This window comes from Paramormyrops kingsleyae, chromosome 7 (genome assembly GCF_048594095.1).
Source record: "Paramormyrops kingsleyae isolate MSU_618 chromosome 7, PKINGS_0.4, whole genome shotgun sequence".
Classification (NCBI taxonomy): Eukaryota; Metazoa; Chordata; class Actinopteri; order Osteoglossiformes; family Mormyridae; genus Paramormyrops; species Paramormyrops kingsleyae.
The window spans coordinates 11998955-12026856 of record NC_132803.1 but is presented as its reverse complement, the minus strand read 5'-3'; the positions used below and the strand labels follow the sequence as shown (position 1 = coordinate 12026856).

The window sequence follows — 27902 nt, the reverse complement described above, 5'->3', positions numbered from 1 at the left end:
GTCTCTTATGTGGGAGTCGGGAGTGTTTTGGCACTCTAACAACCCGCTGTCTTATGAAATTGTGAAATTATGTTTTTCTTTTGAAAAGACAAATTAGCTTGGAGTCCTGGAGAAAGGCTTTAATATATAATTATGTGGACAGATGTCAGGGTGTAATGGCACAGTGTTGAAGCACTTAAGGGAGTCTCACCTGCAGCTTTTTCCACGGAGCTTAGAAACCACACCACTGGACTTGTGTACAAAGGTTTTTACGCAATCATCTGATTTGGCATGGAGTCTGGTGCATGCAGAGTCGTGGGACAAAGCGAGCTGGGTGCCAGTTTCTCCTGAACTCCCACACTATCGGCTGTCATGAGATTACACTAATACAATGCAGAGCTTGGCTGTAAAAGGTTGTCACACAGTAACAATAGGGCAGGTGCTCCTTCGAGTTGTTTGGAGCTCCTGGTATTGGAGAAATGCACCGGTGAGGTGATTCCTGTGCTGCGGATGTATGTTTCTTCTCCTGCTGCCTCCGTTGAGGTGAAATGCTGAAAAACAGGTGGAATAACACAATGTCCTGCCAATCTGTCCCCTGGCACCTGAAGAATCAGAACCTCATCTGTGACTGGAAAGCCTGACGCTGGCCAGTTACTTGCTGTGGCAGTTTTTGTGTTTCTGGGAAGTATTAGGGTGCTAAGTGATTCCCCAGAATGCGATCTGGTCTGCTTGCCGCTTTGCGGGGGCTCCTGGTACTGCTGAGTTTTCCCAGGTATTGGGTACTGGGGCATTTGATCTGCTGTATGTGCTGGAGTGGAGATGGAAACTGTGTTTATGGCATTCTAAAATATGGAGTCCACCTTGGTGTTTCTGCATTTTCAATACTGTCTCTGGCCCTTTTGAAATCTTGCCCTGGGGGCTGTCCCTTTGACACACAATGTACAAATAAAATCTTGTCAGTTCGCTACCCCCCCCAAGCTCAAGCAGTGGGGGGGGTGGACTCTGGCTATACAATCCATACCTAACTGGAGGTAATAAGTTCCCTTGTCCTAGAGTGTGGACTGTTTAAGGGGGACAGCTGGCCCCCAGCATCAGTGTCCTCCTTAGGTGAGGTCTACCAGAAACAACTGGTGTCACTTCAGACAGCTCGGTCAGGAGGTCCCTGTCCAATGTCCAGCCTGCTCCAGCTGTCCACTCTGATCGTGTCCACGTGAACGGTCCCAGGTGGGCCTTGCCCCCAGTTAGCTGGCTTCACTACGTGGTGCCCAGTGACTCCTGAGACTCCAGCTCACTGGAGAGGAACCGCTGCCCGTTGTCGCTCTGGCCTGGACTGGGTTGGAAAACCAGCCTAGAAAAGGTAGAGAGAGACTGGGTGAAGCAGCTGCTCACTGTACTTCTCAAGGGGACATGGGCCCCATGTGCAAGAAAGGCGGGTGCCTGCAGTGAACCAGCTGCGAAAGCACGTCATCGGCTGCACTGCCACGCCGAACGCGGATCCTGGTCCCCCTGCACGCCCCTGGAGGATTACAGTAACGTCCACAATGGGCTGACATATGGCTTTCTGTTCAAACCCTGTGCATTGCCGCGTTTCATAATAGAGTCTTCTGTTTGAACAAGGAGGGCAAGAACAAGAGGTGGGATTATCGGCCTTCCCTGACAGAGCGCGGCATCGTCAGTCTATGCCTGGGGACGGTGCTCGGTTAACCGGAGCGCTTAACACAGGATGGCCAAGGTCAGACGCACAATAAGGCTGTACTATTTACAAAAATGGGGCACCATGGCAACGATACAGGTAACAGAGAGAAGGGCTCTTTGGAGGATGTAAACACTGGCAAGCTCTAATTACATCACATGCTGTACTTGGTCCAAGTGCTGGGCTGTTTCACCATTGTTTGTGCCCCGTGCCCCTCCCACATACCAGGACCATCGCATGTGCTTTTGGGAGCCCGAACGTCTGCCCGCCGAGGTGCGAGCTGGCGGACTGTCTGCCCTGCCCCTTCTCTGATCCTCTCTTTGGTCCTGCATGGAAAAACGGGCCGCAGCCTGAAGAACTGGACAGAAAGCGGCAATGGGGGACTCCGTCTCCCTGGCTGAACGCCCCGAAAACGCAGAAAGGGTCCGAGAGAGATGCTGCAGGCCTCCTTAATTGACTCCCAGAAAAGGAAAACCTCTCACGCCACCCCACTGTTTTCTAGTCTCAGCGGGGCGTGCTAAAGCCAGACGTTTATCAGACCACAGTAAGCAACAGCCAAAGGGAAGGCTTTTTGGTGCCGGTCCGAAAGCCCTTCTACAGCCCAGGAATGTAGCTCAGATGCTTTGTGAACACCCTTCCCGTCAGGCCTCCAAGGGGACCACCAGGGTCCTCAATTAAGCCACGGGCAGGAGGAGGAGGAAAGCAAACATGCAGCGGGTTCCGCAGAACAAAATTAACTTTTGGTAAGAGAACCCTTTCGCTGTCAAAACACAGGCCTCCACCTTAGCTTTGATGGGGATCTCAGATGAGCGACAACTCTGGATCTTTAGGAAGTTCATGGGGATTTGGCTAAATAACCCTATTGTGTCTATATCATCTATACAGTTACTGCTATTAGTTTCATGGCACTGTCTGTAAAAATTGTTGAATACACAGCGATGTGTAACACCTAATGAGACTAATGAAAACCAATCTTAAAATGACTGAGGGAAAAGGACCATGGTTTAGCACAGAGGACGAGATGAGGGTCATCAGCGGACAATCTTTAATAGCAGGGTGACGAATGTGTGCTAGACAGGACCCGACTTCATTCCTGGGGCCTCGAATTCGCCATGGCAACAGGAACAGCAAGAAGGCTTAAGGAACTGGCCCTGTGACGCCAAAGGGATTCGGCTGTTGTACCTTTCAGCGAGTTTCCAAGCATTATGATATCCAGCTGTAAAAACAGGTTAAACACAAGACTGCTCTTCTGGATAAAGCACCTAAATAACAATAGCAAAGACACTGCCTGGCACTTATAATGACACCTATCGGTGATCTGAATCTGTATGTTATCACAAAGATATACATCAACCAAATTAGCATCAGCTGTGCAAACCTGAATCCTGGACTGCGAATGTCTTTCGTGCACTTCTAAGAGCAGCACACCATACCCACTAAAGAGGAGAATCGCATGAGGTCAGCCAGGTGCGTTTCGTAAAAAAAAAACAAAAAAAAAAATGCAGACTGATTAACATGGTCTAAACTGCACATATACCTCATTTTCTAAATTATAGTTATGGAAAGACTGACACTAACAGGTCATCCAGCGCTGTGGCAGTGTCGCAGTTTAACAATATTACAATATAAGGCTTATGAATTTTAAAAGATGTTTTTGAAAAAAACAAGTGACTTGTGAGTGAACAACAGACACAAACCACTGCATGAGTTGGTCCCTAAATATAAATAATAATAATACATTCTACTTGGATTCACGTATGGATGGCTGCTAGGACAACCCTAAACCCTCAGTAACTGGTAAAAATAATGCTGCATTTTCCCACGGTGCTTCACTTTCAGCTCGGTCCGAGAGCTACGGCTGAAATCCAGAGTTTGGTCATTTATTTGTACTGTAACCCCCCCCCCCCCCATCAAATTATTGCTGTAACTTAACAAGAAATTGAACGAGAAATAGTGCAACACTAGGGTAATAAGATTCTCCCCAGGTCCAGCCCCATCCACACAGTCGGCATCATGGAAATATTTTGTCCGGAACAAGAATTAATCAAAATTTGTCTATACGATTTGGAAACAGTTTAAAGATTTTTTTGTTCCCACAGAGAAGAGAGATATCTCTATAAAGATAAGGAGCTTCAATGGTCCAAAACAAATGAACTAGTTATTCCAACCGTCCTGGAAAAATAAACAAAGCTTTGCATTTCTGCTATAAAAACAAAATCAAGATGTTCTAGCACATTAATCTGTTAATGAATATGATCGAAAAATAAAGTAAACCCCTCCATGACTTGCCACCTTAGCGTGGCGACAGAGTTTGCATGTTCCAATGATCCTTGGAGTAATGTTGTCTGGAATAATTGCCCCTGGCAGGGTCTTACATGGCAAATAGGTCCTAGGTGAGCAGTCAGACTAAGGGTGATTCAAATACCATTTATGGAACCCAACAACAAGGAAGTAGAAACTATGCCTGGAAAAGGGATACCGGGGCCTTGTCCTGGAGCCAGACCTGGTGGGGAGCAGGGGTTCTCATCAGTGGGCTCCTGGTGGTCAGGCCTTCACCCATGTGGCCCAACTGGGCACAGCCCAAATGAGCGAAATGGAACTGTTCTCCAGTGGGGCCACCACCTGAAGGAGGAGCCATAAGGATCTGGTGCATTGTGGGTCGGTCAGCAGTCAAAGGCAGAGGCCTTGGCGGACCGATCCCCGGCTACCAAAAATAGGCGCCAGGCAGGTGTTGGTTTACTCATAGCCCCCTGGTTCGGCGCCAGTACGTTGGGGTTTACCCTGGTGAACGAGGGTCGTCTCCCTTTGACTTCGATTCGGGGGACGGGCTCTGACTGTTGTCTGTGCCGAACACCAGCTCAGATTATCTGGTCTTCTTGGAGACCTTGGAGGGGGGCTGAAAGGTGCCCCCACTGGGGACTCCATTGTTCTGCTGGGGGACATTAACGCTCACTTTGGTAAAGACAGTGAAACCTGGAAGGGAATGATTAGTAGGAATGGCCTGTCCTATCTGAACCTGGGCAGTGACATTGGACTTCTGTGCTAACCACAGTGTGTCCATACACAACACAGCACAGCACAACTTTGTTCAAGCATAAGGGCGTTCATAAGTGCACCTGGCACCAGAGCATCCCAGGCTGCAGATTGATGATCAATTTTAATATCTTATCACCGAATGTGTGACCATATGTTTTGGACACTCGGCTGAAGAGTGGCGCTAGGCTGTCAAATGATCACCACCTGGCAGAGAATTGGATCAGATGGCGGAGGAAAATGCCAGACAAACCTAACTGACCCAAATGTATTGTCAGGTTATGCTGGGAGCATCTGGCAGAGGTCCCTGTTCAGGGGATTTTCTACAGCAGAATTTCCACGTCTCCATTGCTGAGGCAGATATGCAGTGCTGTGGTTGCAAGGTTGTTGGTGCCCAAACCCAGTGGTGGACAGCAGTGGTAAAGGAAACCATAACCCTGAAGCAAGAGGCCTTCCGACTTTGGTTAGGACACAGGAAGCAGCAGTTTCCGGCAGGTTAAGCGCAATGCGGCTTTGGCAGTTACGGAATCAAAGACTCAGGTGGGGGAGGAGTTCAGTAATGCTATGGAAAATGATTTGTGCTCGGCCGGTAAGAGATTCTGGCAAACTGTCAGATGACTCAGGAGGGGGAAATAGGGCTTTGCCATGATGTCTACAGCAGGGATGGAGTGTTGTTGACTTCAACTGGGGGAATAGTTTGGCAGTGGAAGGAATATTTTGAGGGCTTTCTGAATCCCACTGACACACTTTCCTTGGAGGAAGTAGAGCTGGAGGACAAAGGTCAAAGGTCACCGAGGCAGTCAGAAATTTCTTCAGTAGTTCCGCGGGTGGGTGAGATTCCTGAAGGCTCTTGTTGCTGTTAGGTTGTCTTCGATGATAGGCCTCTTGAACACTCTATGGACGTTGGGGACAGTGCCTCTGGACTGGCAGACTGACGTGGTCCCCATTTTTAAGAAAGGGGATCAGAGAATGTGTTTCAAACTCAGGGGGATCACACTCCTCAGCCTCCGTGGCAAGGTCACTGTAGAAGAGCAACCATCCTTTGGTCAAACCTCAGATCTGGGTGAACAACACAGATTCTGTCCCAACCATGGAACACTGGACCAGCTCGGTATCCTTACAAGAATACTGAGGGATTCATGGGAGTTTGTCCAAACAGTCCACATGTGTTTTGTTTGTTTTTTCGTAAAGGCATACGACTGTGTTCCTCGGGGGTTCCTGTAGGAGGCGCTTTGAGAATATGGAGTGCCAGGCCTGCTGCTTTGGCCCATTAGGTCCCTGTATAGGCGGAGCAGGAGTTTGGAACCCTGCCAGGGCTGCCCTTTGTCACTGATTCTGTTCATAATTTTTATGGAGGGGTGGAGGGTGTCCAATTTGGTGACCTCAGCATTGCATCTCTGCTTTTTATACATGATGTGGAACTGTTAGCTTCATCAAGAAGTTGTGCAAACATTGTACTGGTCTGTCATGGTTAAGAGAGGCTGAACTAACAGCTGAAGCTGACGATTAACCAGTCAATCTCGGGCTCTCTAGTGAGGTGCTCCGGGCCTGTCTGGTGGAGGCCCAAGGCCAGACCCAGAACACCCTGGAGAGGTTGTACAGGCATCCCCAGGTTACGAATGAGATGTGTTCCCTAAGTCCGTCTTTAAGTCGAATTTGTAGGTAAGTTGGAAAAATAATACAGTACACAGTAACAAAGATAATTATGCAGTAATAAGAAAAATAACTACATACGGTATTGTACTGTACTTTGAGCTGAAGAACCGTTGAAGCCATGTAGTAGTAGGTGCGTTCATTATTACGAAGCATTGTGTGTATTTATTTTATATAATAGGCTTTATGGCAGTCTGTTCATAAATACAAGTTGTCTGCATTCTCCTGGGGGAGCTAGAGGGGGTGGCTGGGGAGAGGGAGGTCTGGGCATCTCAGCTCAGTCTGCTGCCCCTGAGACCTGAACTGGGATAAGCGGAAAATGGATGGATGGATGAATGGATAAAGGGCTTTACAAAAAATTCACGAGAGTCTTTCTCTGTTGAAGATTGAAACTTTACACAATTATCAGTCTATCATACATGAAAATGCAGAAAACGCATCGCTCGTTAACCAAACCACGAATGCAGCCCACAGCTCATCCAGGTCCCGGCCAATTCTTTGTTTACCCTTATTTTCCCCTCTTCTCTTCCTCTCTGGGAATCAAACGTGTCTCTGAAACATCTCTATTGGGTCACATTCCAGCTCAGTCTAATCAAACGGCATCCCATTTAAAAAATGGGTTCCAAGGAAATAGAGATTCGGTTCAGCTGCGTCCTCCATATCTACGACACCTCTCAGAGGGAAGGGAGAAGCGTTACCACTATAACCAGTGGCAAATTCTGTCATGCATAAAAAAAGGAACACAGGTCGTGCGTTTTTATCAGTCTCTTTGTTGTTCCTTATGTCTACGGCGATAGGGATCTACACTGCAGTGAATTCTGGGGGCGTGCCAGTGAGAGATATTTCCCCTTACGGCCATATGATAACATCTGGCGATTAAGAAAATTACTTTAGTATGATTCTGTTGGAGATGTTCGCGATCAAAGGGTACAACAGCAGGCTCACTCCTGGGCTTAGCTCCTGGAGCCTTTGGTGTAATTACCCATGAAAGATGTTGTCTTACTTCCTGCAGGTCTGTCTATAGCCATGCTGAATCGGACCTGGTTGCCATGTCGACAGCACACACTCTTTCTGAAGGACCAGCAAATTATGGCATTATTATTAATTGCTGGGCCACCTGGCCACATCCATTTTAATTATGTTTCTAAGGTGGACGGGCAAAGAGGGGGAGTCTTTGGCATGAAGGGAGGGGGCCACAGTGAGTCACCCGTCTCTGTAGCAGACATACTGCGAATTCCACAGGTCTCTCACAGCTTTCCGGAGGCCGGGTTCTTGCCAAGGGGCTCCAAACCCTTTCACCCAGGAGCTGACCCTGAGTTCTGTTCCATTGCACAGCCATGCAAAGACCTGCAGAATTAGAGAAATTTACATTCAACCCGCCTTTCTGAGACGGGACCTATAAACACGCTATAGAAGACGGCGTTAATCGACAGTGAGCTTCACACTGAACACCTCACTCAGTAAGGACTTCTGGCAGCATTGCTGTAAGGTGCCCTAATGTTTACTAATTAACTGAAGAAAATAGGCAGAGGCAGAGTCTGCGGTCTAACTGCAAAGTGGACTGAGGACTCTGAAAAGGTTACAGGCTTGCGGCTGAAGTCAAGTTCATAATCTGCTTGCACAGCTGTATCGTTGGGCCCTCTGTGTTAGCATTTCCCACCGTGGGCCTGGCTCAGACCCACACCAAGCCCAGCATCTGGGATCACCTTTGCCCATCTCCACCTCATCCTGCCCCCCACTATGCTATGTCACTTTCCCCACAAAGGCTGCGGCCATCTCAGTTCACCTGTCTGCCTTGACAGCACACTTTCTAAAATGTAACGGCTGTGCACAGATGCTTGGACGGCGAAGCACCGACAGCTTCAGCTGAGGCACAGAGACGCAGCGGAATGTCGTCGGGCCTGAAGGCTCGACCCGACTTGAACACACTTGCGTCACATGCAAACACCTCCGCAGACGCGCTCCTCCCGACTGAAACCATGAGCCTGTACATCCTGTACGGCTATATTAGGACTCCCCCCGCATAACATCAGCCGGGTGGCCGTATTTATTAAGGTTACACTTCAAGGCCATTTCCAGGGTGACACAATACAGCTCCCCTCTAAGAAGCAGTCGTCTTTCCTCCAGTATCTTCTGGATGACTGACGCATCTCCATTCTGCTTTGTTTACTTTGTCTGAAGAGCAAAGCGATTTCAGAATAAATGATCGTCATGCTCATTGGTCCTCTGACCTCATAGTAATGAAAGTGTCACCCTGCTCACACCATAAAATTTCCGATATTGCAGTGCAATGCATTATTAATGTATTATTAATGATTATTTTTCTAGCTACACAGAGAAGTGTAAACATCTGAGGTATGTCATGCACCAACTCATTTTACCAAGTTGTACTCCATTTTTCAACTGGATTCCATCCTATCAACAAATTCAAACTGAACAGATTCAGCATAATGTCTGAATAGGGTATTTTTTATGAACACTTAAAGGGCTGATATTTGATCCTTTAGCATGTTATTGTACGTGTTTCCCAGTCAGAGGCATCTTCAACAAAAATCAAATTCCACTTCCTTCAATGGAAGGCTTTCTCATCCTTATCTTACCGAAACTGAGAACCGGCTAACGTCTGAGCCTCTGGAAGGGTGCCAGCAGTGAAACAACACAGATTAGCAGGACGACGCTACAAGCCAGATTTAATAATGAATTACAAACATGCTGCGGGCTGGGACTTTGAGACCTCTCATGAGTAGTGAATGAGACAAAATCTCTCATCCTCCACTGTGGAATCAGCTACTCATCCAATGCCGTTGTGCCCTTTTGTGTCTTTAGCTGTGGTGATGCTAACTTTGACTACTGACAGTCTAAATATTGACAATATTGACCAAAATTGACACATCGGACCAATAGCAATAGCTTAACTTTTTACCAATATTGGCCGATACCGATATATTACCGATATATTGTGCATCTCTACATGAAGGACACACACAGTGAGAGTGGACAGAGATACTAGCTGTTTCTGCGGCACACACTGTTCTCTGCACAGATTACTGAAAAAAATTGAGCACAACTATTTCTGAGCACAAATGCTAGCGGATGACTTTCTTACTCTGAGAAAACTATGGCCAGTTCTGCGTATGATTCATGCAGCACAGGGTAGCAATTTGTGTCAATTCCCTCCTTTTGTGTGTTCTTTCACTCCAGATATCACACTGTCTCCCGCCTTGGGTTCTCTCCTTACCCAAAGAGACAGGTCTATTCTGCTTTTTTAACTGGAGGTTTCAGATAAAAAATTAGGTGGATTTTCAGGTGATGACTGACAGGTAGACCTACTAATGCAATGGACAGGAAAAAAGAACGACTCATCTTTAGTGCTCAGAACTCAATCCAGCCACAAGCACATTAGAAGAGCTGAATCAACACCTTACATTCATGCCGGTAATTTCTTGCTTTTCCATGTACTTCTCCCTGGAATGGACACTCATTTTTCCAGGATGCACCTCTTTCATCATCCTTAGCAGGAATGTGGGCCAGATGAAACTGTTCAGTTACAGGATTCACGTCAGACAGTACCAAGTGAATCTCAGTCTAACCCAGGGCAGCAGGAAAGAGGTCATGTTTGTACACTGGCAAACAGGGCATTAAAAAACAATTTTCAAGTTGCCTTTCAACATCTGTTTGCCATTTGCAAGCCATCGTTTGGCTTAGTGCCTCTATAAAAGGTTGTGAAACTGAGAAGAACAAGCAGGGAGTTGCTCTCTCTGCCTTTTTGACCAGCCGAAAATGCCACACGATTCCTGACTTCCATTCTCTGCCATCCCCCAGATGACAGCTCTATCCCAAACACCCATTTACACGCCAAAAACACACTGGTGAAATTTCTGTACAACCCATATGCTGGTGATTCATTCACACGTAATCAGAAATTAAGCATGTTTCTAAATATGCAACTGATTTTTCTTGGAATTGCAAGAGAGTTGAGGAGCGTGTAGGCGACTCTGAGGCTAGTTTGGCTAAATAAAACCTTCAGGTAAAATCTAGCCCTCTGGTCCTCCCTCCCGCTAGGCAGAGGTCTTGTGTAAGAGCTGTGTGCTGGTTTGTGCCTCTGCTCTTATAAAACTCTGCTGGTATTTCCTTCAGCCTCAGTGAGATGTTGGCAAGGCTTTCCTGGTGAGCGACTAGACCTCTAAGATCAATCTTTGACACCGACTCACTCCTAGATGCCAGATACACACAACAGAACCACAGGGACCAGACTGGAAAAAAAACCACAGGAAAACTGCTCATCATATCTGGATGGAGATCTGTAGACTGCAGAGAAACTGCGAAAGAAATCAAGCATTTATCTGGGAGCGTGAAAATTCATCCCGTATGGCCGTAACGTGCGAAGGGGCACCGGGGGTGGTGGGCTCTGAGCAGCTGAGGGCAGCTTCATGCCACCTTAACTGAAATAGCTAACAATCCCCTTGAACGAGGATTGGACCTGAAAGTTCTAAAATGTCAAGTGCTCACCTACTGTGGCTATCCCTTAGTAACTGTAGCCATGGCGATTAGCAATCACAGAAAGAGAGTATTTTTGTGGAGCTGGTTATCTATGCACTGAAGGGCTTTTACATGGTACTTCTTTTAATATTAAGTAAACCGGCGATAGACATAGATCAGCCGTTCTCAACCTACATGTCGCAACTCAAATTTCAGGTTCTGAAAGGGTCGCGAGGCAGAGTTGGAAATGTAAGTATTTTAAACTCCTATGCTGATCCACAATCAGATTTACCAGCCCCAATTCTAGAATTAACCTATGTAAAAGGGTCTTGGGTCTGCAAATGCTTAGCACAAAACCAGTTAACACAACCAATCCAAGAAGCCAATCCACAGATGGTTTATTTAAAATTCACTGGCACATCCAATCAGATTTGTGCGACAGGCATTGATTGGTGTAAATTGCATAGCACACTGCGTGCTTAATCATAGATTTAATTTAAAACCTATACTGAGCTGGCATGGTAAAAATTGGGTCGCGGTGCAAAAAATGTTGAGAACCAGTGATACAGATCACCACACCCAAGCTGCACTGCTCAAACACCGTTCACCTGTAATCATAATGGATTATGGTGCCTTCCTTTGATATTCTGCTGTCACTCTGCAAAAGACATGTGATTTACCACACTGCAGATCAACCCAAGACGTTTCCCTTTACTGGCATCCCAAGGGGCACTCCCGACGACAGCAAACCCTTCCAGTCAAATTCACTAATGGCTGTATCCTCACTGACAACCGCTTCAATAAGTCATCACAGGCTATTACAGCCAAGAAGGCAGCCGCATGCCGCATGCCGCATGCCGCATGCAGCGCCATGGCTGCGGAGGGAAACTTGCAATGCGATTACCAGCCAGCAACTGCGCATGATCTGCAGGTAGCTTGTTGTCTTCCCGATCTCACAGCAAAACAGTCACCGACCACATGGTCACTCTGTACGGCTTTACTAACACCAGCAGCTGGGCTGTTTCCCAGACAACAGGAATAACATCCCTTCAAATTCAGATTATGTAGGAAAGGGATTCCGGCCAGAAGGTTGGTGCTGCAACACATTTGTCCAAAACACGAGGAACTAACCATTAATCTACCGGATGTTTTCACCTGAGGTGAGTTTTGGGGTGTTGTAGTACTTGCCCCGGCCTTTGTGTGGCGCCCTGCGTTGTAGTAACATTCTGTATGTAGTTTGACAATGTGCACGGACACAGGTAAGTGGGGCATCTGGGGAGGTCATGAGAAATGTGTGACATCTCAATTACTGCTTTGTTCCACATCTGAAAGCTGCTTAGAAATGAAAGTGTTCAGCTTAGCTAAGCATGGTCCAAACTACGACCTGAAAACACATGACCCCACCAGCCACGCACCAAACTTGTCTAAGACTGACCACGCTGGTCTGACATCATGGGTCAAGTAATGTATTTTTGAACACTCGGTTTTTGGAAGGACATCGTTCCCGTTACATTTAATGAAGACCTGCTTAAAGAGTCAGGTCCAGAAAATTCTGGAAGAGCCTGTGTTTGAGGCTGCTTGGTGTCTCCTGTTCGCTCCCGCCTCTGCCCAGGCGGTTGCTCTCTCACCTCCTTGCAGAAAACTGCAGACCTTCGAGGTGAGCTGTGAAATGAAACCCACGTAAGCTGCCCAATGACACCATTAAAGTGACGTGTGACTGCTTTCATATCATTCACTCTGGAAGGACTGGGCTCTGAAAATACATCCTGGCATTTCTGAGACAACCCACCCCTAGGAGCCCATACGCATGAATGGGGAGGGGGGGGTGGATCTCAACTGCAAAGTCAAACCAGCAGAAGGGAAAGGCCATAAGACCCCCCAGGTACCAGTAAGATTTTCTGTGTGTGAATTTAATGTGCATTTCTGTTGTTTTATTCCATCTATAGTCATCAGCTGCTTCTTGGACCCAGTAAGCTGTTGTACAGTAAGTGTAATAAATGTTACCATGCAGGGGAGGCTGATCGTATTAGACTGAGCTTCTGTTCAGGTCACCTGGCTGTGAGTGGAGAGGAATGAGAACAGACACACAAACGAGAGCAATACGAGAGGAAGGATATATGTGAGAGGCCCGGTTCTGGTGGGCTGGCAACACAGCTCTATGTGAATTAGACACCCAGAGAACTGTATGCCACACGGGCAAGCCTGGGCCCAGACAGACCCGGAGGCTAAACGACTCCTCCACACAGCGGGATCGGCGAGCGGGCACTGGGAGATGGAGTGGGCACAAACAGGCGCCACACCGATCCCCCTCAGATCCAACAGATATCTGGCGGAGGACTTGGAGAGAAATGGAGAAGAAGCCAGGAGCTGCGGCTGCTTCGAGCTCCCAACTTTCAGCTACAGCATGGAGGCAGCTAAAGCCTAGTTCATACTCCACTTTTCAGCGTGCGCTTTCGGGCTGCAGGTGGTCGTGGTCGGTGCATGCATGCAGTAGTGGCGGAGGGGGCAGGTGTATTGCAACAAACTGAAATACAAGCAGCGTAGTGAAATTGGTAAAACTCATTAGTCAAGGCTTGGGCGGAACTATGGTAAGGTGTACCACAGTATTTTGAAATCCTTACGGCAAAATACCTAATCAATTATCTTGCACAAGCGTGGTCGATGCACACTGACACGCACAGATTCCGCTAGACATAAAAATCTGGGCTACACACGCACTGACAGCAGCCGTCCGCAGCCGACCTCTGATGATGGAATTTACGTCACGTCCCTCGACCGAAAGCGTATGTGGAGAAGTAAAGCATGAAATGGCCTTAAGGAGACAACAGGGTTTGAGGTGACGATGGGCCGGTCATTTACACATGTATACACCAGGGGTGATGAGGCCCCTCACCTGCACTGCTGCAGCTAATGTTCACCTCTACGAATCAGTAAAACGTAACACAGGGGGTTTCAGAAGTGGCTTTTAACAGCATTTATGTAGCTGAATGAGTAATTGTCAATAAAGCCCTCATCCTCGACCTACTAGCAGCCCACAGTCAGCCAATGACTGACATGCATAACGCTTACTAGAAATCGGACGTGTTTTTTTTGGGGATTTTGCGTGTACGCGTATGTACTTGACCTTAGCTTGGACGACATACGCCATGCTGTCACTATCTGCTGCTTTGTAAAAGTAGCTCTCAGTGTAAAAAACGCTGGAGATTCCTATTCTTCAGCATCCACATCCATCTCGGTCACCCTTCCTCAACTTGACAACTTACGTCAGGAGAGACAGGCAGAAGTCAGCGGTCCGTGTCGCGCTCGAGCAGAAGGGACTAAGCTTTGGGGGCTGGTGGTTCAGTGAGGGCTTGCTGGCACTCAACGTCCAGACAGGAAGTGTCCGCACCCAGCGCCCCACCTGTAAGCCAACTCCTAATTAAATGACGGCTTGAAAGCAAGCAGAAGCGGCCAGGTGACCGATGAACACAGCCACAGCGCAACCCCCTCAGACAGAATAAGGTCGGCCATGTTTATTTCGGGTACGTTACACTCTTCCGCCCCCTACCATGTCATTTTTCTTGAAGTGCTATCTGGCCTGACTCAGTGTCCAGTCGAGTTTAGGTAATCAGATCACGGGCGGAAAAGGGGGGCGGGGGGGCATCTGTTTAGTGTTTCAGACACGTTCAGATACACAGACCTGAGCCAGGCTGATATCATTCACGCGTCTCGCATTACCCCGGTAATGACTTAAGCAGCGAACACAGACTTCGGTGGGCAACAGGGAAGTGTAAGCGGGACAGCGTAAGAGCCCAGGCGTGACGCTGCAGAGGGTGAGAATCGGGCAGAAGGGCGCCGAAACAAGAATCACGCCAGATGCTGCAGACCAGAAATCCGTCTCCAGTACACGAGAGAACAGCAGCTCCGAGGGCGGGCTGTGAATTTACGCTGATGAGCAGCGATTAGTGGGAAGCTCTGCCCTGTCATAGAAACAGGAGCCTTTTAAATCATGGAAAGATTCAAAACAGCAACACGCATCCCTTAATACTACCTCGGGCTGCACAGGGGTGGTAAATTTCCAGAAACTTTCTATTCCATGGGAAGTTAAGCTGGGGAAGTTGGAAACTTTCCATGGGAATTACTGGGAATATATGGGAACTAACAGAAAAATCCCAGAATTTTGCAACCCTAATACTACCCATAATACAATACTAGTGACACAAGGATGATACTGTGGGTGGATGATTCGGCTCAGGTTACACCACATGTACCTGCTCACAGCCACACCCACCGCCACACTTCCTGTGAGCTGCGATTCTGACATCATCAGCACCACGCATGCAGCTGACTCACAGGCTCACAGGTTCGGGATCATCTGGCGTCTGGTGCTCTGCAGGTTCTGACCACACTGCTCCTCCTTACGGTCTGCTGTCATTTTTTTTCACGTTTGGCATTCTGGCACACCACTAGCCGTCATGGAAGCGTGAAGATCATTGCTCAAGAAGCCCTCTCACATTTCCACAAACCGCTCACATTACATAAAAAAAAAAAATCAGTTCACACAGATGTCTTCCAGCTCATTACTCAATGCTGGTTATCACACATTTCTATCTTCTCCAGGACGTAATGAAAGGGGCTTCTGAAGAAGGAGGAGGGATATCTGAATCAAAGCCCAGCTTTGCGTGACACAGTGCCGGAAGCTAACTTAGCGTTTAATGAAATGTGCCTGGCGGGGGTGGGAGGGGTGAAAACGTTTATTTTTTTAAACATGCAGGAAAACCTTCTGCCAGCCCAGTCGCTCTCATCAGCACGATCGGACCACAGCCCGTGCACCTTTTTATCCATTTTTACATTTTTTTCATACCGTACATGTTTGTCAAATCGGCTAGACCGAGTCGTCCGCGTGCCAAAAGCAAACTCCTCCACTCGGGCCAGCCAAGCAGAGCGGCATTCAAATTGACCACCACTGTCACCTGATGATACCGTCAAATGACACCCTCTCCCTCATCATATGGCAAAGTAAACACAGAGAGTATGCAGTGTCCGAACAGGGAACCCCAAAAAATCATAATGGAAACACAGAATATAAATTGCAGGGAAACATAACAGGAACAGACGCCTTGTGTTTGGGGTGAGAGAGATCAGCCCCTACAGGCAGCAGACAGTAACCCTGCAATCTCGAGAATGTTTCCTCCTGCGGACACGTTTTCTGCCATGGGGTCTTACCTGAGTGCGACGGATGTCCCGTTGACAGAGGCCGGGTACGGCCGCGAGGGTCCAAAGCTGCCCTGCCGGACGTAGCGCTCATCGCCACAGCAGAGGATGACGAGGAAGGCGCGACGGAAGGCACGGTTCAGAAAGGCGTACAGGAAGGGGTTGAGGCCCGAGTTGATGTAGCCCAGCCAGAGCCAGGCGGTCCACACCTGCCAGGGCACACTGTAGTGGATGAAGGGGTCCACCACATTGGTGAGGAAGAAGGGCGCCCAGCACAGACAGAAGCAGCCCATGATGACGGCCAGCGTCTTGGCCGCCTTGGTCTCCACCTTGATGCGGCTGGTGCCCTGCTGGTCGGGCCCTGCCTGCTGCTCGGGGGCGGAGCCGGCGCGGTGCAGCGTGCCGATGTGCCGGGCGTGTGCCATGGCCGTCACGTAGATGCGCTGGTAGGCCAGTGCCATGAGTCCCAGCGGCACGTAGAAGGCCACGGCGGAGCAGACCAGCGCGTACGGCCCGTTCACCAGGAAGATGCAGTATGTCTCGTTGGCAGCCAGGCTGAGCTCCCGCTCCTTAATCTGGGGGGGATGGGGACCATGAGCGGAGTACACACATCCAGAATTACGGTTTGGGATCTTCCTGAGGCTAATGACCCCTATTCAACGTGTCAGGCTTTGGATTATTCATTGTGAGACGCTTACGTACAATGTCCTCTATGCCGATGGTATTCCAGCTTTGCAATATGGGAAGAAAGGAGATGATGGAGGGGATGATCCAGCACCCTCCCAGCATCAGAGCCACCCTGATGGGCGTCATCTTGTTCCTGTATACCAGGGGCTGACAGCAGATGGCGTAGTATCTGTGGTGCAAGGGAAAATATGATTAATCAATTAACTCAATCTATGAATGGTTTAAACAGTCAGCCATCAAAATAATTTTGCAGCAGGAATTACAATCAGGGTTACTGGGGTAGAAAAACAGAAGAGTGACATTCATTCATCTAACCACTTCATCCCAGGTAACAGAGGCTGGGTCCATCTTGGAGGGGGTGCCAGTCCATAGTAGGGCACAGACACACACACACACACACACACACACACACACACAGACACACACACACACACACACAAGGAGAGCATGCGAACTACAAACAGACAGAGCAGAGATGGGATTCAGCTCCCCAACCCTGGGCATATAAGGCCACAGTGCCCCCCTATGACATCTGCATGCATGTTTTGCAATTAACAAATCACATTACATAAAGAAATACACAAAACAAAGTCAGATGTCCAATGGGGAAATTCTGTCATTCTGCTTGTCATTCCTCCTGTCATTCCGCTTTTATCCGTCCATTTTCACCAGGATAATCTTTCATCTCTATACTGCCAAGTGCCTTAACTCCCCAACCCCCCAACCACCACAAATGGAAAAAAACGCATCACACATGCAGCGCCATCTGCCAATCTGAGACAGCATCAGGTGATGCATACAGCACACAGTCGGCATAGACGGGATTAACCCTAATCCACATGCAACAAAAAAGAAACTAAAATACCAGATGTGTAAAAATCAACATGGTTTCCTAGAATGACCATTGGATATTTGAAAAAGCAGTGCTTGCATTTTAACACGGATTATCCTGTCTGACATCCCATCCCACCCCGGCTCTGTGCCCTGCGCTGCCTGGGACAGACTTCTGCCCCCCCCCGTGACCCTGACCATGATAAATGGTTAGAAGATGGATTGATGGATGGATGGATGGATGGATTAATCAGCTGATTAATCTGGTGCTGGTATTTATGGAGTTGATGGTAAAAGAGAGGCCTGACAAACCCGCACCTCTCAACAGTAACAGGAAACCGGAACAATAGCTTGGTGGGTTTCACAGTTGGGGGGGGGGGCAGATCAGCCTCCAGCGGTGACGTTGCGTAACACGCTAAATGTCTTTGGGATCCCATCTGTTTAATGAGCCGAGCAGATGTGCAGGCACTGTACCTTCATTATGAGCGTTTTAACTGAAATACTCACGAGGTAAGTCCCGTCTGCAGTGAATGACGAACGGGGACGTTCGGGCACCATTAAAACTCGATCCCAATTGCCGAGTGAGAAATATTAGTGCTTTAAAACTGTTACTAAACCCCTTTATGCACATAAACAGTGACGGGACCTTCCAAACTGCTTCACAGAGCTTCAGAATCAGTCTGGAAATACATAAACGCCATAAAGTATCACATCGTACAAGGTTATTACCACGTGACATCACACCGATAGCCGCAAGCCGGAGACGGAAAAGCGCGACAAAGCTAAGGGATGTGGACCAGCAAATACCGCATACCAAACTCTACGCTTTTACTGCAATATAACTGCATGTTCCCTCTATTACTACATGCCTACATGCGTGTATCTATGGCTGCAGTGTCTGGTGTGGTTGCCATAGCGATGCAAAGTGGCCAGATAATGCCTCCACAGGAGGCGTAAGCTTCCAGAGAGCAGACAGCTTCCACGCACTGCTTCTGGCCACCGTTCATATCCATTACAGTCGTCATCCGGGAGGTAGATTTCCATCACATCTGCATCAAATCTTTGCCCATCAGCTGACATTAAATGTGCAGCATTAATTAATTCAATATCAAAAACATTTACTCGTATCGCTGTGTTGGGGTTAGGGTTAGGTTTAGGGTTTGGGTTAGGGTTTGCTCTCACCTGTCCAGTGCTATGCAGCACAGATGAAGGATGGAGGCGGTGGTCAGCAGGACGTCCAGCGAGGTTCTGATCAGGCAGCAGGTCTTACCATACCTCCAGCTACCCGTGGTCAACTCGATGGCCGCAAACGGCATCACTACTAGCGCCACCAACAGGTCGGCGAATGCCAGTGACACTATGAAGTAGTTGGTCTTCTTTTTCCTACGAGCACAGTCAGAGATAGTCCAGTGAGTGAAGTCGTATGAAGGCAGAACCCAGACGCTTCTGGGAGCGTGATGACCGTGCGGGACCTGCTCGGGCAGGGTCCTCACGGCCGGTCACTTACGGGCAATAAGACTAATTCTTAGTTTTCCTTCTTTAACTCCACAATGCGAGTTATGAACGTCACAGAGTCATAGCGCTGGAGCTCCATTTTAGAGCCCAGGCGACCACCTGGCTGCTTGGGGCTAGAGTGCCTGCCGTGCACCCCCCCGGCGCTCAGACCGAACTGCCAGAGGGCTTCGAACAGCCCATAAATATTTATGGGCCAGAAATCTGGCCTGGTCGACTAAGGAGTGAGAGCTGGGAAGACGGAAGTCCGAGGTAGCTCTGGCCGGTGGCGGACAGGGGCGGCCCGAACAGCACAACGCGACGACGCCGGAGGCCAAACACAGCACTTTTGTGCACAAAGGAAAAAAAATCACCCAAAAGAGACACTGTAATGAGGCAACTTATGTTAAGCAACTGACAAAAACAACTGACAAACCTCTTCATGTTTCTGTGTAGTAAACAATATTAATTATCTGGGTAAGGAAAGTGTGATTGTTGTATTAGGCACATAGTTTTTGTAAACCATCCAGAAAATCAATAAGCTCAGCTGATAGATAAGGCTCCCATATCCGAACGCTATATAACGAAATTCACCGAATTCTTCCGGTCCGATGGATGCGAGCAGATGTTTTCTATCCCTTTCCCACGACAGCACTGACCTCGCCGAATAATCATTTGTTGTCCTAGTGAAAGGCCACCAGTCTGACACTGACAAGAAGGCATTCCTACAAGGCGGGAACACGCGTAACTGAAAAGGGGCTGTTCAGAACAGGGCAGGAGGTGACACCTCTGAACCGACCAGGACCCTGTGCTCGGGGGTGGGAAGTGTGGAAAGAATCGGGGGTCATTTGAAAACATATTTTATTTGTCCTGGGTCAGAGAACATGTCACCTGAGACAGGAAGCAGGCATATGCAGAATGAAAAAATGAAAAATATAATGTAATGTATCCATCCATCCTGCAACCGATAATTCTGGTCAGGGTCGTGGGGTATAATATAATAGTGATATATTACATTATATAGTGATTGTAAAAACAGTCCTGAAGGACAGTGTAGCCAACTTGTATTAAAATCAGCTCCCTAACTAAGTACGCCTGATTAGGCTGCTTTGATATTTTATTAGAAGCAAGAGTGTTACAGACACGGCCCTGTGAATATAATCTCAAATGCGTTACTTTAACTTCTGCTGGTTCATGTGAAACGACAATAAAAATTCCCCTTCATTAGAATAAATCAAATATTCCACTATTTAATTCGTCGATGGCATTCGACATGCATAACCTGTCTAATAGAATAATGATTTGCAACGTACAGAACATTAGGAGCCAAAACTACATATTCAAAGTGCCCTTGCTGATATAAACAAACGTCCAAAGAAAAAAAAACTAAAGTCAACAATAATCAAGTGTACTGAGAGGACCCTCAGCTGGAGCAAAAATCAAAGAACAGCAGGCAGACCGCAGGGCGACCCTGAGAAGGACCTTCACAGCCTCACTCTGCAGAGACCCGGTTCAGCTGGCGCGTCTGCGTCAAACTTCAAAAACACCGGGGTGACGTGTGGGTCGCAGGAAGGCCTCACCTCAGCTGCCGGTCCTTGCAGAGAGCCACCATGACCAAGAGGTTGCCTAAGACAGTGAGGACGATGATGGCGGCCAGGAAGACGGAGAGGACGATCTTCTCGGCGAGATGCAACGTATGCCCCGTGTTCACCGCACCAGTGACTGTCCTGTGGAAACATTTCTACTTGTGACAAGAGCTGGGTGAGAAGAACAATCAGCCCGAGTGATGTAATCATTGCAACCCTCGGTCTAATTAACTAATAGCAGGCGATGCGGGGGGGGGGGGCACTTGGGTCATTAAGCTGAAACCAGGCTGATCAGATTTCATCATCTCCCTGATTACAATAATGATGATTCCCAGTGTATCAAATTAAACAATGCAGCATTTCCAAGACAGGCGGGACGGACGAAAGTTCCGTTAGAATCATGAGTGGATAATCAGCCCCTTACTTCTCCGTTGGGTGTGAATCTGCAGCCATCGCTGATCACCTGCATGGGGGTCCTCAGCGGGGACTGCTCCAGGCGGGACGCCGTGGCCCTGCTACAGACACAGAGAGAACGACCCCCACCGGCAGGGTCAGGCTGTGGGAAACCCCAACTGGAATCCAGGAACATTCCAGAAGCAAAAAGCATGACAGTGCACATTATCATTTGTGCTTTGAAGATTTCTTGGCATTTCTGTTTTTATGTCGAGGGTCAAAAACCGATGTAGAAATCGCATCTAGTCGGTCATCTGGAGTACGCTCTGCGCTCTGACGTTTAGCAGGACTTACCAGCTCTATTTAAAACCGCTCCATTCAGATTAGCATGCTGAACTAATTCTGCAATTAGCCTGCTGCTAATGGTTTGAATAGTTTTCTGGCACAAATCTGTCAAAGGAATGTGTGTAAAGCCAGTCTGCTACACAGAGCTTTTATTCACGACACGTTTGGGCGGCTCTTTGAAAATACGGGCCTCTAGTCTCTAAACTCTCACAATCTTCACGGGCGCCGCTGCCAAACACAGAGGTAACCGGCCTAGCTATTCCGCAATGTCACACGGCGCAGGCTCTCCCACGGGGCACAGCGGCACGGCGTTCGGGAAAACGGGACGAGCGCTGATGAAAAGGTCGCTCCCGGTCCATAAATGGGGTCGACCACAGGATGACCATCAATCCCCACAGCACCATGGTCACCAAACAAAGGGACACTGTCAACACAGCCTATAAAGACAATAGTAACTAGGGGCACAGCGGTGTTTGTTTATATAGTGAGGCGTGTACAGCACAGTGCGGCACTGCAGACTGCTCATCCAGTGTCCCTGTCACCGAGCCCCGTTTGTCATGCAAAGTGTCGACATGAGCACTCGTCTAGTGCTCCGGAGAGGTAGAGAGCCTGAGCTGAGAGGTGCACACGCTGCCCCCCCCGCGCTATCCCAAAGCCGGCCCCACCCCCCACCCCAGCTCCATGCTGCAGTGACAATGGCGGTATGCTTCAGCCACTGAATAAAATGACTGTGGGTGACCAGCAGTGTGGGGCACTTCAAGTCCAGAAAGTAAAAATCCAGACCAGGATTTTGTTTCTACCAACCAGTTGGGCATAAAGACTCACAGTCAAAAAATACTCAGCTGGTTGGTAGAAACAAAATCCTGGTCCGGATTTATAGTTTCTGGACATGAAATGCCCAACACCGATGACTGATCTGTCTTAAACAGTAGGAAGCCCAAAGTTTTGCCACAAGTTCTACACGACCTGAAAAGCCAGATGCAGGCACACAGATGGGAAGGAACATGATCTGAGAATTATCATTTACATTTCACTCGGTTCTGCTGAATCACAGTGCCGGTTCTGTTCAGTGTTGGGTCTTTTTAATGGGTACATTACACATTTCCTGAGATGATCCTCGGGGAGCTGAAAGCCCCCCAGTGACTGGTGAGCTGTCCGCCATGCTGCCTGGCACAGAGACTGCCTGATTCTCCGCACTTTATAGCTCTTACACGCACGCTGAGCTTACAGCTAAGCTGGCCCCCATTTACAGGAGGCTTGGGCGGTATCTAATTTTTCATACCATCATACCTTCCAGATATTATTCCACAGTATATGGCATTTTGATGGTACTTTCAAAAGCAACGCGGGGGGAGGGAAGGGGACTGTCCCCCAATGAAATTTCTCTGCAGAGTATATCAGAAATACCGTATTACTATAATGCCACCCAAGCTTATCTTAAAGAGAAAGGTCTGGCCCACAACAAAACAAATGCCACAGCTGTAAAACCCAAACTTCTGTGTTTTTGATACACAATCATGAGAATAAATCTGAGCTGATGTCACCTGACAAACCTTTACTTTCTGTATTACGAGGACCTCACCAAAGCTGAGGGGAGATCTCCAGAGAAAATCCTGACACTGCATCATTCCTGAGATCCTACGCTCTCCTGGTGTCAGAGGTGATCTTGCTCACATGCCTATTTATGGTGTCACAACCAGACAGGGTCAGCTCCAGAGGCGGGTGATTCAGGTCCAGAGAGTACATATCCAGACCAGGATTTTGTTTCAACCAAAAAGTTGAGTATAAAGAGTCACAGTCACAGAGGACTCAACTAGTTGGTTGAAACAAAATCTTGGTCTGGACTTTTACTCTCTGGACCTGGATTATCCACCTCTGGTCAGCTCCACCTGAAGTCTCAGCCGTACCTCAAACCCCCCCCAATTTAAAGACTCTGACCCTTACCTACATCTCCAGCAGAGTGTCACCAAGCATTTAGCTCCTGGCCTCTTCACCAGCTCTTTTTGGTCTACATTATTCAATTAGGCACCTTCAGAGTTGGAGTTCCAAATGAAGCACATGGAGTTCCTATATCCGACTGACTCGACTGTGATGGTGTTGGATAGCACAGCCAATAGGACACACAATCCCTGACCCGCTACCAAGTGGTCAATCTGTGATGATTAGTCTACGTTTATGAGGTAACTGCAGCCTCAGACATGTCGTGCTTCCTTCCTTACATCCGTGACACATCCTTCATGGTCTTCTCCAGGAGGTAATTCAATCGGAAAATAAGGGATAGAAGAGCCTCCATTCCTAAAGGAGAAGAGTATAAGTGGCTGGTACCACCGACCCACTCAGCCACCACAGTGTCAACCAGGTCAGTGATGTGGTCTCTCTGAATTAAACTCGCCTTTCCACCAAGTCCACCGCCTGGAAGGTCATCTGAGCCATCTTGTCTTCTTCAGCAATGTTTGAGGCGTCAGAGCACCTGACAGAGGTGGAACCCAGACAGAAAGCCTTCCCGATTCAGCATTAGTCTTTGGATTCCTTCCTCCACCTCCATGAAGAAAAAAAAAATCAACTAGCAGATTGCTAATTAAGCAGGAACAGATTAAGGGATGTAACTGTGCACCACTGGCCAAGCTGAGAACAGACCTTATTATACATAAAGATTCTACATTAAACGATTCGTTGGCATTTCCTAAATCACCAGCACCGATTATCTTTAGTTATTTCAGCTTGCTTGACTGCTCTGAGCAGACAGGAACCAGCGAACCGGACCACTCTAAGCAGTGTTTTCAGCATCCTAGCCGGCCGCGTGCCACTCGATTTTTCACCACACGGCACTGACCACACGGCACTGACCACACGGCACTGACCTCTAGCCATTATTCGGATTTTTGTTTGATAAGAACGACATTATTTTCAAGCTGCTGTCTCAGAGCATTGTGAGGCTCCATGGGGATTACGAGTACTAGAGACTGTCTCGACGTACAGTTTACTTCAGGGAGGCTCAGGAGACCCAACCGAGTTCCCTCAGAGTGGGAGACTGCATCGGGGTTCAACTCCAGACATTGTAAGACGGCAAGAAGGTCACCACCTGCCAGCTGAACTGTCCACTCCCACTAGGACCATCAGACACAAGATAACTCCTGGTCTCATGGTTAGGGAAGGAGATTCCAGTCAGACTCTTAAAGCATGTCAAGATGCATTGTTTCTACCTGTACGTCACTCAGGAAGGGGGACGTAGCTCGAGTGCTAATGCATGACCTAATATCCAGCATAATGTAAAACTTATCAAAACATAGTGCAGCTGATGTGAATTACCATCCATTAAAAACACCTTAAGCAGCTATTTGCTGTCTATACAAATGGGTGTGGGGAAAGCATTCCTGATCGAACACATCACATTGATCACTCCCTTATTCAGCTATAATGTTTTGGTAGGCTGCATGCATCCTTGCTAATATGCTCCAATTACACATGATAAGCCTATTTCCACTTAATGTTGAATATAACTGTCAAAAGCCTGTTTAAAGTGCAGGACAACCATTTAGGAGCCAAAGAATCATCGGAAAACTTCTTTTTTTAAAGAACCTCTCACTCGTAGACTTGCCTTCTGCACGTAACACAAGGTCCTGCAGAACCTCCCAGAAGATTTGTTTGGATTCAAAATGAAAGACAAGGTGCTGCACAGTGGATCCGCGAGACACAAACACGCACAAACTACAGTCACTTAATCTTCATAACACAAGGGGGAGTAAAACTACCAGAAACCGCACAAGCCAGTACAACAAGCAGCAAACGCTCTGCCAAATGTGGAGGACCGAGTTTCCCAAATTAGTATTTTTTGCAGTTTAAGTCCCCATGGTACAGTACACCTTCCAGTCTATCTGTGTTAAGTGATATCGCTTTTACTATGTATAAAAGGCCATCAAGTCACAGCCTGTGACTTTAGGTACCTGACCGTTCCTGACAGGTATGTATATTATTCACGTCTGAAATCGATGTAACGCTATACGTGTCATGTAACTACTTCATCCACCCATCCTCCAAAATCGCTCATCCCTTTAAATTACTGCTATTTTACACTCATTGCGCAAAACTACACATGAAGGAGTCAAGATCAAAGCAGGAGAGCTGACAGAGCGACCCCAGGTTTTATTCAAATGGAAGATACGTACACAGTAACCCCCAACAAAACATAGAACGGCCGATAAACACGCTCAATGTCGAAAAGAATCGCTGTTTCCTAATGTTAGCCTATTTATTTGGCGTCATTAATAATTAACAGCACCGGTTAAAAAAGATGATTTACTTTTTTAAAAAAACAAAACATTAAACAATGTGTAAAAATGTCTTAAAACTACAAAAATATTTGCTACCTACAACTTTTTAACTCTGAAGTGGCCTGTGTCGTCTGTGTGTCAAAACCTCTTGAAATAACAAATGTAACAATTAAGAATGTTTATTAATTAGATACATACTATTATCCCACAGAGCGTACCTACACTGTCACTGTTCCAACTTAGGCTCCAAGTCACGCTGTTGGTTCTCTGTGGACGCGCTTTACTGGCTGCAAACAGGGACGCGCCGCTGGTCGCGCTGCCGGCGGTCATTTAAGCACCATCCTAACGCTCAAATTTACAGACAGCGTCCTTTTCCCCGGCGCTTCACCTCTTTTCCAACTTGGAGGATCCACGCCATTGCTGGCCGCGAAGAGCGACATTCCGGAGCGCATCGGAATTCGAGGGCAACTTTGCTCACCTGCAGGTCGTGCGCCTCGGTCCTGCGGTTCGGGAGACGCGTCGCGCCGCTAAGGACTCTCATATTCCCGTGAAAGCCGGGCACAGCCTCCAAGCAGCCGGCCACTACGCGGGGGAGCCTGTGTAGCACACAGCCCGACCGACATGCTGCCCTACACGTCTCGCAAAGCAAAGGGGGGACGAGGGGCTGCGCTCTGCGTTTGGCGAGGTTCGAGGACCACCGTGTGCGTCTAGAATGGGCCTCGGTGGCGCCGCCGCGTGGCTGCTTTGTGGAATTGCAAAACCAAAAACAAGCGCAGGATACCTAAAGGGGAGATTAGATTCGTCTGCGGAAGCACTCGCTGAGAATTTAGGTACTTCGTGAGAACGTTTTAAACACATCTGCTGTCACAGACAGAAATTATTCTCTGGCTATTAGTTTATGTTTAATTAACTGGGAAGTCATTTATTATTATTGTTATTATTATTATTGTTGTTGTTGTTGTTGTTGTTGTTATTATTATTATTAAAGCCTGTATTTGAGTCCATGTTACTGCAGACCCCGGTACGATCAAGTGGAACCAACATCCTGAACATTCCAGAATGGCGTCACGCTTTTCCTTTAAATAACATCTTTATTGCTCTTCGGTGGGGGGTTGACGCTAATCACTTCATATGACCATACATTGCAAATGACAAGACGATAGACTGTGAGTTGGGCTAAGGTATCTTACCAGTGAACCGTTTTGCAGCATGTAGGACATTCAGAGAGCCACCTCAAAATCAAGGTACAATAAGGTCTGAGGTAAATCAGCGGTGCCTGCAGGAACAAGACGCATCTCGGTCAGAAGCTGGTGCCGCTGCTCCACTTGGCAAATTAACTCGCCTGGCTGCTCGAGGCCCTCTTTCCATCAACCTTACTGATTTTGTTAGTGTTTAAATTGAATCCGCCGTTTCCCCCGGTGGTGCGGCGTCTTCTCTAAACGAGTAACATTGCCTTCTTTCCAGATGTGACGCTCTACAATGTGCCCCAGACGTGATGGTACACGACGTTCTTTTTGATTTTTTTTTTTACTTTTGAAAGCTGATGAGTTTGGATCTGGGGGCACGTGAACATCCTGGAACCCTCTTGGTAACTGCGTTTCAGGGTCTCAGAGATGTTATATAAAGCCTCTTTAAATAGTCTGTATTTCTGTGTGGATAATTAGCTTGTCCATCTTTTACATCTCCTGAGTCTGTGGTGAAGGGGTCCATACTCCCTGATGTGGAGAATCACGCAAACGCGGCAGCGTCAGCCTGCAGTAACGATAGGGGGCGCTTCTGTTATGCAGCTGTGCATGTTCACGATGTGAGATTTAGACAGATATTTCTATTCACCGAGCTCCATAAAGCCCTGCTTTTAAGGGAACTGTGGCTGAAGTTAACGTCCAAAAGGTCTTAGCGCAAGCCAAGGTGAGAGGAGGGATGCCATCAATCTATCCAGCAGGCCACGGATGACAGGGGTCACATGACAGACAGACGACATCACCGTAACACCTCCTCCTCATGACAACGTGACACAATTCAAACCGTCCCTTCAGCATTCTAGCTTTATATTTTAGATTTTTGTTATCCAGGTTCACTTTTAAAGCATTATTACTGACCAGAAATATGGATCAGTGATTATGACGTTTTTTTTTCTTCAAAATTCTAGGCCCGAGAACCACTTTATTGCATAAATAATAAAACGCGCTAAGAATTGGAGCTGCGGTGAATGTGTGCGCGCCCCCTATGTTGGATTGACGTCCCGTCCTGGGTTATTCCCTGCCTTGC

The 27902-nt window shown here is 47.8% G+C and overlaps 1 protein-coding gene across 5 annotated transcripts; it reads right to left on the bottom strand.

The window, feature by feature from the left end:
- Positions 1-104: 104 nt before the first annotated feature.
- On the bottom strand, positions 105-27012 carry LOC111842057 (5-hydroxytryptamine receptor 4). Of its 5 annotated transcripts, none has more exons than XR_002837821.2 (8): positions 26113-26321; positions 21050-21140; positions 20620-20766; positions 18731-18931; positions 16733-16886; positions 16043-16605; positions 1001-1327; positions 105-530 (listed from the first exon to the last, which is right to left on the bottom strand). XR_002837821.2 is itself a non-coding variant. In XM_072714284.1 (8 exons), exons 3-8 carry the CDS (start codon positions 21076-21078, stop codon positions 1234-1236), a joined length of 1188 nt encoding a protein of 395 aa, XP_072570385.1. In that variant the 5' UTR covers positions 21079-21140; positions 23583-23902; positions 26113-26321; the 3' UTR covers positions 105-1233. The 5 variants fall into 5 exon arrangements, 4 of the variants coding, with proteins under 4 accessions (XP_072570385.1, XP_023664073.2, XP_023664072.2 ...); XM_072714284.1 differs by adding an exon at positions 23583-23902 and having other exon boundaries at positions 105-1327; XM_023808305.2 differs by lacking the exon at positions 26113-26321 and adding an exon at positions 26825-27012 and having other exon boundaries at positions 105-1327.
- Positions 27013-27902: the final 890 nt, after the last annotated feature.